Genomic DNA, 10,061 nt, shown 5'->3' on the forward strand with positions numbered 1-10,061 from the left:
CTACCTATAACCCTAAGTCACCCACCAAAACTTCAAGCACAAAATATTTTAAATGCTTAGGTTTTGAGCACATAGCTACCAATTGTCCAAATAAAAGAACCACAATGTTACAAAAGGTAGATCAAGACCAAATTAAAACAAAAGCCAAAAGAGGAAATGAAAAGGAAGAGGAAAGTAAAGCGGGTCTCATCTTGTTGACCCGTACGAAAATCACTGCACCTCTTAGGTATACTTCTTCCTTCTCTTTTCCATTCTCAAATAATTCTAAATACTTGACATCTTTGTTAAAGAAGTTTAGGGATGATCTTCAAAAAATTCCTAAAGGTTATCCCCTTCTAAGAGGATTTTCACAAACAAAACATTACTTCCCTAAACATTCTCTACAAACATGGCCTGTATCTAAAATTCACCCATGTGAACTCCCCAAGCTTCATGTACATGAGTTTGTTTCACATCCTAAACTTAAAAATATCTTCTCTGGGAACAAACTAACTATGTTATTTGCAGGAGTTCTAAATTTGAGGACAAATTCTTACCAACCTAGGAGGCATGATACAAACCAAAGCAACTAGCAGATGACTAAGGGCACATCAAGCACTTCATAAAAAGGTCAGCCATCTCAGTATACAAAGTCGAGCCCCACTAAACCTCAAGAAAGCATCAGTAGAAGAAGAAGAAGCTATAAACCAGAATATGAGAAGTTCTTCCTTCTGGTCTTTTCCACAAGAGAAAAGTTATGTAAATAAATTGGGTTCACTTCGGGGGTCCAAAATAGCAAGATAGGCTAGAATAGGTGTCTATAGCATAATAAGGGGTGTAGTTATCATTTTAGCTTGTGCCTAACCCTTTAGGAAGGAAATTTGACCTAGTTTCTAGAAGGACAAGCCTAGGGTGCGGTTTTGACTTAGTTAAACCTTAAGGTCGCCCCTTTTTTAGTGTTTCCCATCCTACCCTTGCTTTTTGCTTACCAAAGCACCATCTCTTATAAATAAGGTGCCTTACTCCATGTATTTTCAAGTTGAATTTTAAGAAAGAAGGAAAACTCTGCACAAATTGTGTGAGGCTTGGTTCTCTAGCTTTAGATCTTATCTTGAGTGAGTTGAGAGATCTCAAGTGGCGACCCTCCTACACTCATCTTGGAGGAACCATACTCCAAGTGGCGTGTCCACTCTCAATTTCCCACCATGAGCATTCTTTCCTTCATCCTTTCTTCCATTTTTCCATTACACTTTTATCTTTGTGTTGGTATTCTTGATTTGCTTCATTTCGATTTCCTTCCATATCTTGTGTTTCCTTTCATGTCTTTACATTCCACACCATACATCATGTTCACCTTATTATGTGATTTTCCTCTTTTCTTTTGGAACTGAACCTTCACACTTACTTAACCACTTGGTTAAGTTCGTTTTCAATGGGGATCTTTCCTATGTCTCACCATATTCTTGTTAAAAATCTCAATCTTAAGTAAAGTGTCACCTCTAAAATGGAACATCTAAAATCAACTCACATAAGGTACTATCAAGGCCCACTTTGTCCATAAGTACAACAAGTTAATTTCTTCTCATAAAAAAGTTTTAGGTATTGATTATATTGAAAACTTATAAAATCATTTTGTCTTGCAAGATTCTTTGGTTGAGCAAAGCTCCCAAAATAATTTTGTCCCTCATGGTCATCAAGATGTACTTGTTGCACTTATTGGACAAAGTGAACACCTTGATCGTGTGCGTATTGTAGGATCTGGGGTTGACATTCGTTAGTTTCAAAATTGTATCACGACAGTATTCTCCTAAGGCACCCAAGTAGGAAGTCATTATTCAATTAAGACAACAAATTAGTCAACATGTGACAAAGGAGATTACTTAGAAACTGAGGCAAGCGTTTGAGCAATGCTTTGTGATTCCCAATGTTAGATTGAACACAAAGAGGAATTACGCATATGATGCACCATTAGGGAATGAAATTGACTTGATAAGTCAATGTGAGTTATTCGATAAATGAATGATTCCTTTGAGTGTTCTTTTAAATGACAGATATTAGGCGATGATTGATAAGTATTTTTATCTATGAGATATAAATAGGCAGCGATTCAGACAATAACCGTTATTTATATAAAAAATATAAATAACGGTTTGAATTATCATTTATATTATATTATTTTAGACAAAGTCGTATAGATTACGATTTTAAAACCGTCACTTAACTGTCTTTAAAAATCGTAGTTTAAATATTTTTAGGGTAGTGTGGGGGCATTTCTTCCGCCACAAAACCTCACCTGCATACTCTGATCTTTAAAGTAGAAAGTTTCATTTATTTCTAGTAATTGGATATCACTAGCACTCGCATAAGTTCTACACATATATAGAAGCTTACATAAAATACATAAACCGTTTAAATTTAGGCAATGATGATATAGCTTCTATGGCTGTTCCAAGAGGCCATGCTGTTTCCACAACAGCATCTTGATATTCAATTTCATTAGCCAGTGTAATCTCTTGCAAAGGATCAAGGCCTGGAAACAAAATGCAGAAGCAAATACAAAATTACATATAATATTAATAATAATGACCAATTTGTATGAAAACGTGATCATAGTGCAAACCTACCAAATCCATCAACCAGCAACGCATACTGGTATGTAAGGTCCATGCATATAAATGGAACTCTTTCTTCTGCAACACGTGGATAACTGGATTTGGCATCTTCATATGTTTTTCCACAAGCTTGCTTAGCCAGGTTTTCAAGATCCACAACACGAATAATGGCATTTGGAGCTTCTGCATCAATGAGACCAGCCTATAGAGCAAACAATGAAATTACTATTAGTGTAGCCTGAGGAAAGAAATCCAAATTAGAAAGTTGTGCTAAAATAATGTACATACCTGTTCGGGCAGGTAATAGAATGATGAAGTAGCATAAAGAGTTCTTTGTCCACTTCCTTTTCCACCGTCCCATATCCCACCAAATGTGCAATTGGGATGAGAACATGGCTCGTTCAATTTGATAGCCCTAAGGACTATCTCTCTGCATGCATCATAATTGGACCCTGAACTTGGAGGGTACACTGCATACTCCACTCCTGAATATGTATAAATCCCTATAAAAAATAACAAACTCACTTCTTATTGCCATCTTTCAACATATTATCAAGAAGTGAGTGACACAAAAGCAATGTGTTAGTTTACCTTCATATCCAGCCAAAACGCAAGGGTTAGCTGAACCACCGGTGACCTTCAAAATCTCAGTACGAAAGGATTCTCTACCATAGCGCAGGTAACTGAAAAAGATATTATGATATTTAAAACTAAATATTAACCATGACTTGGTTCATGTGTATAAAAAATATATAGCCATCTGGGAAAATATACCATGTATAATTTTTCGAAAAGTTTATCAAAAGAAACAAATTGTAGAGAAATTACAAAACTGTGTAACACGTGTTTGCATAAAAAACATTTTAATTTTTATAACATGGAAATCGTATTTGATATATGTTTAATAGAATTATTTTCTTAAAAAGTTGTGTTTGTTTTATTGTATTGAAGTCATGCTTGAGTTTATTTTATTTTTGTATTATTTCACTATAACTTCAATATAAAATAAATAAATACACCGACTTTTATTTATTTTTACTTAAGTCTTATTCCAATATGAATTCAGTATAAAAAATAAACAAAAATCACTCTTATGAAACATAAATCATACTAACCAAACATGACTTCAGGAGAAAAAAAGAAAAAAAAATCAAAATCGTACTTACCAAACACAATCTTAAAAAACACAACAGAAGTCGTGTTTAGTAGTTAAACATTAAACATAACCTTAACAAAAAATGTTAAAATCATGTTTACTAGACATAATTTTAATAAAAAAAAATTTAATACAAAATTATGTATATTAAATATTGTTAAAATTAAAAAGTTGAAGCAAAAATTCCCAATTTTATAATGGTGCATAATTCCCCAATTTTATAATTGTGTATAATTTGCGAATTCTAGTAATTTTCTTTAAGAAATTACGTTGGAATCTTAGTAAATTTTTCGCCATCTACACTTGACAATTTACTTGGTATGTGTTAAATATGAAAATGATGTGAATCTAAAGTTGTGGAATGAGTATAGGGAGAATAAGAAATGAAACCTGTGAACATAGAGATCGTATTTTTTGCCTTTGACATATAGTTTATTTATGTATGGATCCTCTCCATCGGGTACTAGTGGGGCATTTTTTGCTGTGTTCCTTGAGACGGCATATGCCATTTGAACTGATCCACCTCCAAGATCAACTACTCCCACCGTCTTTGAAAACCTTTTGCCCAACCTCCCCAATAGATAATTCACTGCCACCTACAACACATACAAAACCTCCAACTTACTTATATATGCACCACTCAAATACACAACAATATATGAAAAATATTTCCCCTATAATTACCTCCAGAACTAATAAATTATTTATTCATCCCGTTAACCTATTTTATATTATAAAATTAAAACATTATACATATATAAGTAATATCTATTTTTTTTTTGAGAGAGACATAAATAAAAATAATAAGATATAAATTAATAAAAATAAACAAAAGCTATCCAGTTCATATCATTCAACGCAATTAGCTACAATGTGGATAGAGAGAGAAGGTAAGGAGTGAAGGTAAGAAGATGTCAGATTTTTCGTTCTTTTTCACTAATTTTCAAGAGTATCATGTGAAGGATATGTGGAAAATTTTCAGATGGGGGAGAGTATTAGATGTTTTAATTCCCAGAAATCTTAACTCTGGGAATAAGCGTTTTGGATTTGAAAGATTTTCATGGGGTGAGGGACGTGGATATGCTGGAAAGAGAGCTAGACTCAATTTGGATTGGCTTTAGCTGCAGGTTAATAAAACAAAGTTCTCTAGGAGGGAGCCCCCAAAGCAAAACCGGGTTCTTAGGTAGAGGCCTGCATTTTCTCAGAAAGTCTGGAGCAAGAAAGGTGAACAAATCGTTTGCACAAGTGGTAAAGAGTGGATTGTGTGGCCCTAGTTATGGATGGAGCCAAACACCACTGACGGCACCAGTGACAAAAATGAATTTGACGGTTGCTAGGAAAATGGATTTGACGGTTGGGATCAACTAAAGAGCGGGTTATGAAAGGAGGTATTAAAGTCTAAATATGGTGGTTGGAGATCTTTGAAAGAATTCGGGTTGAGCAACGATGATTCACTTTGGTGAAGGGACTTGAAGGAGATTTGGAAGATGGAAGAGTGGGGTAGTGGGAAATTGGTAACGGGAAGGTTTTTTTTTTATGGGATGACAGGTGGGTGGAGGTGGGTGGGGAATGTTCCGTTGAAAAGTAAATTCTCGGGGCTTTACTCTCTTAGTTTTGTTAAACATATTTCGTTGAACCTTTGTGGGGATTGGAGTAACAATGTTTGGGTGTGGAATTTGATTTGGAGAAGGATTTATTTGAGTAAGAGAAGCTTCAGGTTTGTCAACTTCTTGAGGTTGTGCAAGGTTTGAGCCCCGTTTCGTCTTCCAATGACAGTTGGAGTTGGCAAGTTGGTGAGTCTCTTTAGTTCTCGGTTAATTAATTCTGCTTATGACCTTTTAAAGGGTGAGAGTGAAGGGGAAAACTCACGTTTGTTTAATTTCTTTTGGAGGATTAAGGCTTTACCCTCATCTCAAGTTACTGCTTGGAAGATGTTGGAAAACAAGATTGCGTCTAAAGTTAATTTGGCTAGACGCGAAGTTGTGATTGATAATATTTTTTGTTGTATTTGTAGGTTTAAAGAGGAATAAACTAATCACTTCTTTTTTTGGTGTAGATTTTCTTTGTTTGTTTGGAATCTGTGTTTTACGTGGACAAGGGTGAAGGCGGTTGCCCCCCAAGACTCTTACTCACATTTCTTACTGTTCAACATTTGTAATGCTTATGAATCAGTCAATTTAGTTTTGGAGAGTGTGTGGATTGCGGTCGTAAGGGAGATTTGGTGTCATAAAAATAAGGTCATTTTCAAAAGCGGTGTGATGGATCACTTAGAAATCTTCTCTTTGACTCTATTGAAGTCTTGGTCTTGGGTCTCTTCCAAAGTCCAAATCACCATGTTTCTCGTTTTCAGATTGGTTTCTTGATTCCCTAGTATGTCTGGATTTGATTTAGTTTGTTGGTTAAATGTTTGGTTGGTGGGTTGTTGTTGCGGGGTGGATTTTGTTTGATTGTTCCTTGTATGGTGTTTTTGTGAGATGGTGGTTTGTGAGGAGACATGTTTTTGGATTTTTTTTCCTTTTTTTTTGGTGTTTGTTTAAGACTTTCTGGATTGGAGGTTTTCTATGGGATTTTAGGTCTAGGGTCTGCAATTAGGTGTTTTTTTAGTTATGGATTGGAATCTTTGAACGGATTATATCTATATAATAAAGATTAGATTATTCGTGAATGTGAAGTGATTCTTATTTATTTATTTTTTATTGTTGATAAAAAAAAAATTCAAATCAGGTTATTAGATCATGGGTCACAACATGTCCAATGTTTTTCCAGTATCAGAGCAATCTTGTGTTGATCGACTACCCATATTATAAAAGTAAGGTTAATTAAAAACAAAGATAGGTAAAGCAAAACGTGGTATCTTTTAATATAATATCCGATGACATATCCAACAAACGGTAATAATATCATGTATGCTGTCGCATCATTATAGATATTTAAGTGTGTGTTAAACGTTGTGCACTTTTAATATTCTTAAGAGAAAGAAAAATGAAACGTGAAATCAAATGAATAAAGCAACGAAGAGAAAGATCATATCATACCCATAGATAAGAACCTTCCTGGGTTCCATCGATTATAGTTACTGCATCTGATTGAACGTTCAGGGTACTTCTGTTCTTGAACATATCCCTAACCTACAAGATAACAAAATGAAAACCGAAGAAGATGAAAGACTATAGTTAGAAAAATGAAGCTCATGGTTAGTTACCGCATTCAATATATTTTCAGCAGCATTCCCTTCCAAAAGTCTTAAACCTGCCGTTGCCTGCATCATTAATAAAATGAAAAGACATTATGTGAAAAAGTGGTTCAGATTTTCGACCAAACTTTATTCATGTTATAGAGAAGAGAAGAGAAACACCCACGCCAAGCTTAAGAGGTGTCTTGAAGTGCAGATCCTGAGGGACAACATTTTCAGCTGCCTCTAAAAGTGGAATCAAAGATTGTGCAGCTTTTTCAGGTTCATCCGCATATGAACTCAAACCGGGTGCGACCTACAGCACAAGAACGAAAGTTATGTCTTAAAGAACCAACAAGAAGTGAAGATAGAATGATTACTACCGTTTAGATGCATGATTATAGCTTATGAAGCAAAAAATTAGATGCCGAAAAGATGGTATACCTTTTGTTGAAATTCGAGATTATTGCCAATGTGAAGGAGATCTAAGTTCTGGTCAAAATGGAAGACGTGCACTCGACTTCCAGTGCTACCAGCATCAAAAATGGCAGCATAAGAGGTAATGGCTTCTTCTTGTTTGGGGAATATCTTCCTATTAGATAGAAGGTTGTTCCCAAGATACTGGGAGGAATAGACTGTAGGCAGTAGCAAGAGTAAGAAACTAAAGAGAGATTGAAACCCCATTCTCAAATCACTCTCAACTACCAACACTAATTAACATATGCCTCGTTTATAAAGAGAGAGATCTACACTGTCCGGTATAAAGAAATGAAATTAAAATTTAATGTATAATATTTTAATAACTTTTTTTTGTTAAAGTTAGAAACAATTTTTCAATTTTGTAGGGACAGCTAGGCCTAGAAATGAAAGTTGAATAGAATTTTAAACTCTTTTTACAACATATAAACAAACCTATCTACTAGATCATCTAGTTAAACAAAGTGAAACCTTCTACCAATTAACAAAGTAGAAAAACAACAAAATAGATTTTATATTGGTTCACTAAAACATTTGATTACGTTTAGTTTAGTTCTTCATCAAGTAAATAGTTTAAGAAGTTTTACTAATCAAATCACTTAATTAGGAGTTAATAAACCTCTCAAGGTTAAAACAAAAAAAAAACGAGTTAACAAATCTCTCCAAATTAAAATGAGTTAACAAACATCTCCAGGTTATAACTTTTTAATTTCCTTTGAAGTTAAGAACTCTTAACATATAAAAACACCCTCAGATATACTTGTAGGGTATAACTTTATAAAGTGAAGAATTTCAATATTTAATACACAATCCAAAAGACTCTAGATGTACAAAATCTTCATGATAAAACTTGTGTTGTAGAAAAATGTATTTGATTTCTTGGTTGTGTATCTTTCTCTTCGACTTTTCCATTTTATATAGTATTTGAAAAGATAAATTAATAAACTAAACCTTGATTCTTCAAGATCTTTTACTAGTCTTCAAAGCATATCTTTATCTTTATAATATATGCTCAGAAAGAAAATTTTAGATATAATGTTTCAATGTGCTCTTTCTTTGAATCTGATTAATTAAACAATTAAAAAACATTCACAATATATATATATATATATATATATATATATATTTTTTTTATCAGCAATGAATAAATAAAATTAAAGGGATACTTCAGGGGTATCCCAACCCATATACAGTAACCAGAAGTGGACTTCCTAAATCATCCACAAAAGAAGCTCTCCTTTATGGTTGGAGCAGAACAACCTTAAAGAGAGAAAACCATACCCAAAAATATAACCAACAGGTTACCTCAAAGCAACACTCAACTATACCGAACTCCCAAGACCGAGGCCACCTACATTCACCTCGCCACGCGACTACACACATATGGAGAACGCCGCTTCATCGATCGCGATCATGTTGACCTATGGTGAACGTCGCTTCATCAACCGGCGATCATGTTGATCTTTGCATACCTTCGGCGACCACCGACTACGCACGCATGGAGATCGTCGTTCCATCGACCAACGACCTTAACTTTGACGACCACCGACTACGCACGCATGGAGATCGTCGTTTCATCGACCGGCGATCATGTTGACCTTGTGTAACTTCGACGACCACCGACTACACACATATAGGGAACGCCATTTCATCGATCGGCGATCATGTTGACAGCGCCGCTTCATCGACCGGCGATCATGTTGACCTTTGCATACCTTCGACGACCACCGGCGATCTCCAAAACCTGCGTTCAGGGATTCAAGGTACCAAGAGTCATAACTTTATACCAAAGTACCAGGACTGCTCCATCAAGCCAGTTTAGGGCTTAAGCGCCGTTTGCGATCTTGACCTTCCACCACCTAGCAGCTGGTCACCTTCCGTCAGATGGGCCCCATCCCCATAGTGGACATAGTTGACGTTGCCCAGGCAGAGTTTTGTTATATTGCAGCTATTCAGAACTCCTTCTACTTTGGTCCCACCCCACATCATCAGCCCAGGCTCTTCGTAGGGGCATCGTCCAACACCACCTTACACCTACCACCCCAAGAAAATCAGACTGGGCCACCCAAAACCCCACTTAGCTTGGCTACTACAACCTCCTACTTATAGCTGGACAAGCAGGGGTTTGGATTTAACATCCAATCTGTAAGGGAGTACGAAAACCTATCCCCTTTGTGCTTCAACCACAGCCACGACCTTAGTTAGGCCTTATATAACACTTCTTCTACATCTACTACACCTTGGTTAAAGAGGACAACATTTCTTTGTTCCCACAAACACCACACAACAGCTGCCCACATCCCTTTCCATACTAAGTTTTGCTTATGGTTTGCTTGGAACAGATGGAAGCTCTCTAAGTGGGCCACAATGTCATTATGTTGCACAAAATCAACTCCAATCCATTTGAAACACACTGTCCATACTTTCCAAGCCTGTTCGCATTCAATAAAGAGATGCTGATACGATTCATCAACAGTTCCACACAGCACGGATAACTCAGAGGTTAACTGGACGCCTCTCCTACTCAACGCCACTAGTGTCGGAATTCTGCCCCTAAGCACCCTCCAAGTCATGGTCAGCACATTGGGGAACATCTTGACCTTCCACAAAAGCATGAACACCTCTACTTGGGGGCCCCTTTCAGAGTCCACTAAGCACTCATAAG

General features: G+C 36.0%; 1 protein-coding gene across 1 annotated transcript; it reads right to left on the reverse strand.

Moving 5' to 3' along the window:
* Nucleotides 1–2,287: 2,287 nt before the first annotated feature.
* LOC137813750 (nucleoside-triphosphatase) lies at nt 2,288–8,110 on the reverse strand. The gene is made up of 9 exons (XM_068616165.1): nt 7,364–8,110; nt 7,107–7,235; nt 6,950–7,006; nt 6,783–6,875; nt 4,138–4,343; nt 3,183–3,274; nt 2,880–3,094; nt 2,604–2,793; nt 2,288–2,509 (listed from the first exon to the last, which is right to left on the reverse strand). The coding sequence occupies exons 1-9, from the start codon at nt 7,601–7,603 to the stop codon at nt 2,367–2,369; spliced, it is 1,365 nt and encodes a 454-aa protein (XP_068472266.1). The 5' UTR covers nt 7,604–8,110; the 3' UTR covers nt 2,288–2,366.
* Nucleotides 8,111–10,061: the final 1,951 nt, after the last annotated feature.

The sequence above is a fragment of the Phaseolus vulgaris genome, chromosome 1 (assembly GCF_051622355.1).
Source record: "Phaseolus vulgaris cultivar YP4 chromosome 1, ASM5162235v1, whole genome shotgun sequence".
NCBI classification, from domain to species: domain Eukaryota; kingdom Viridiplantae; phylum Streptophyta; class Magnoliopsida; order Fabales; family Fabaceae; genus Phaseolus; species Phaseolus vulgaris.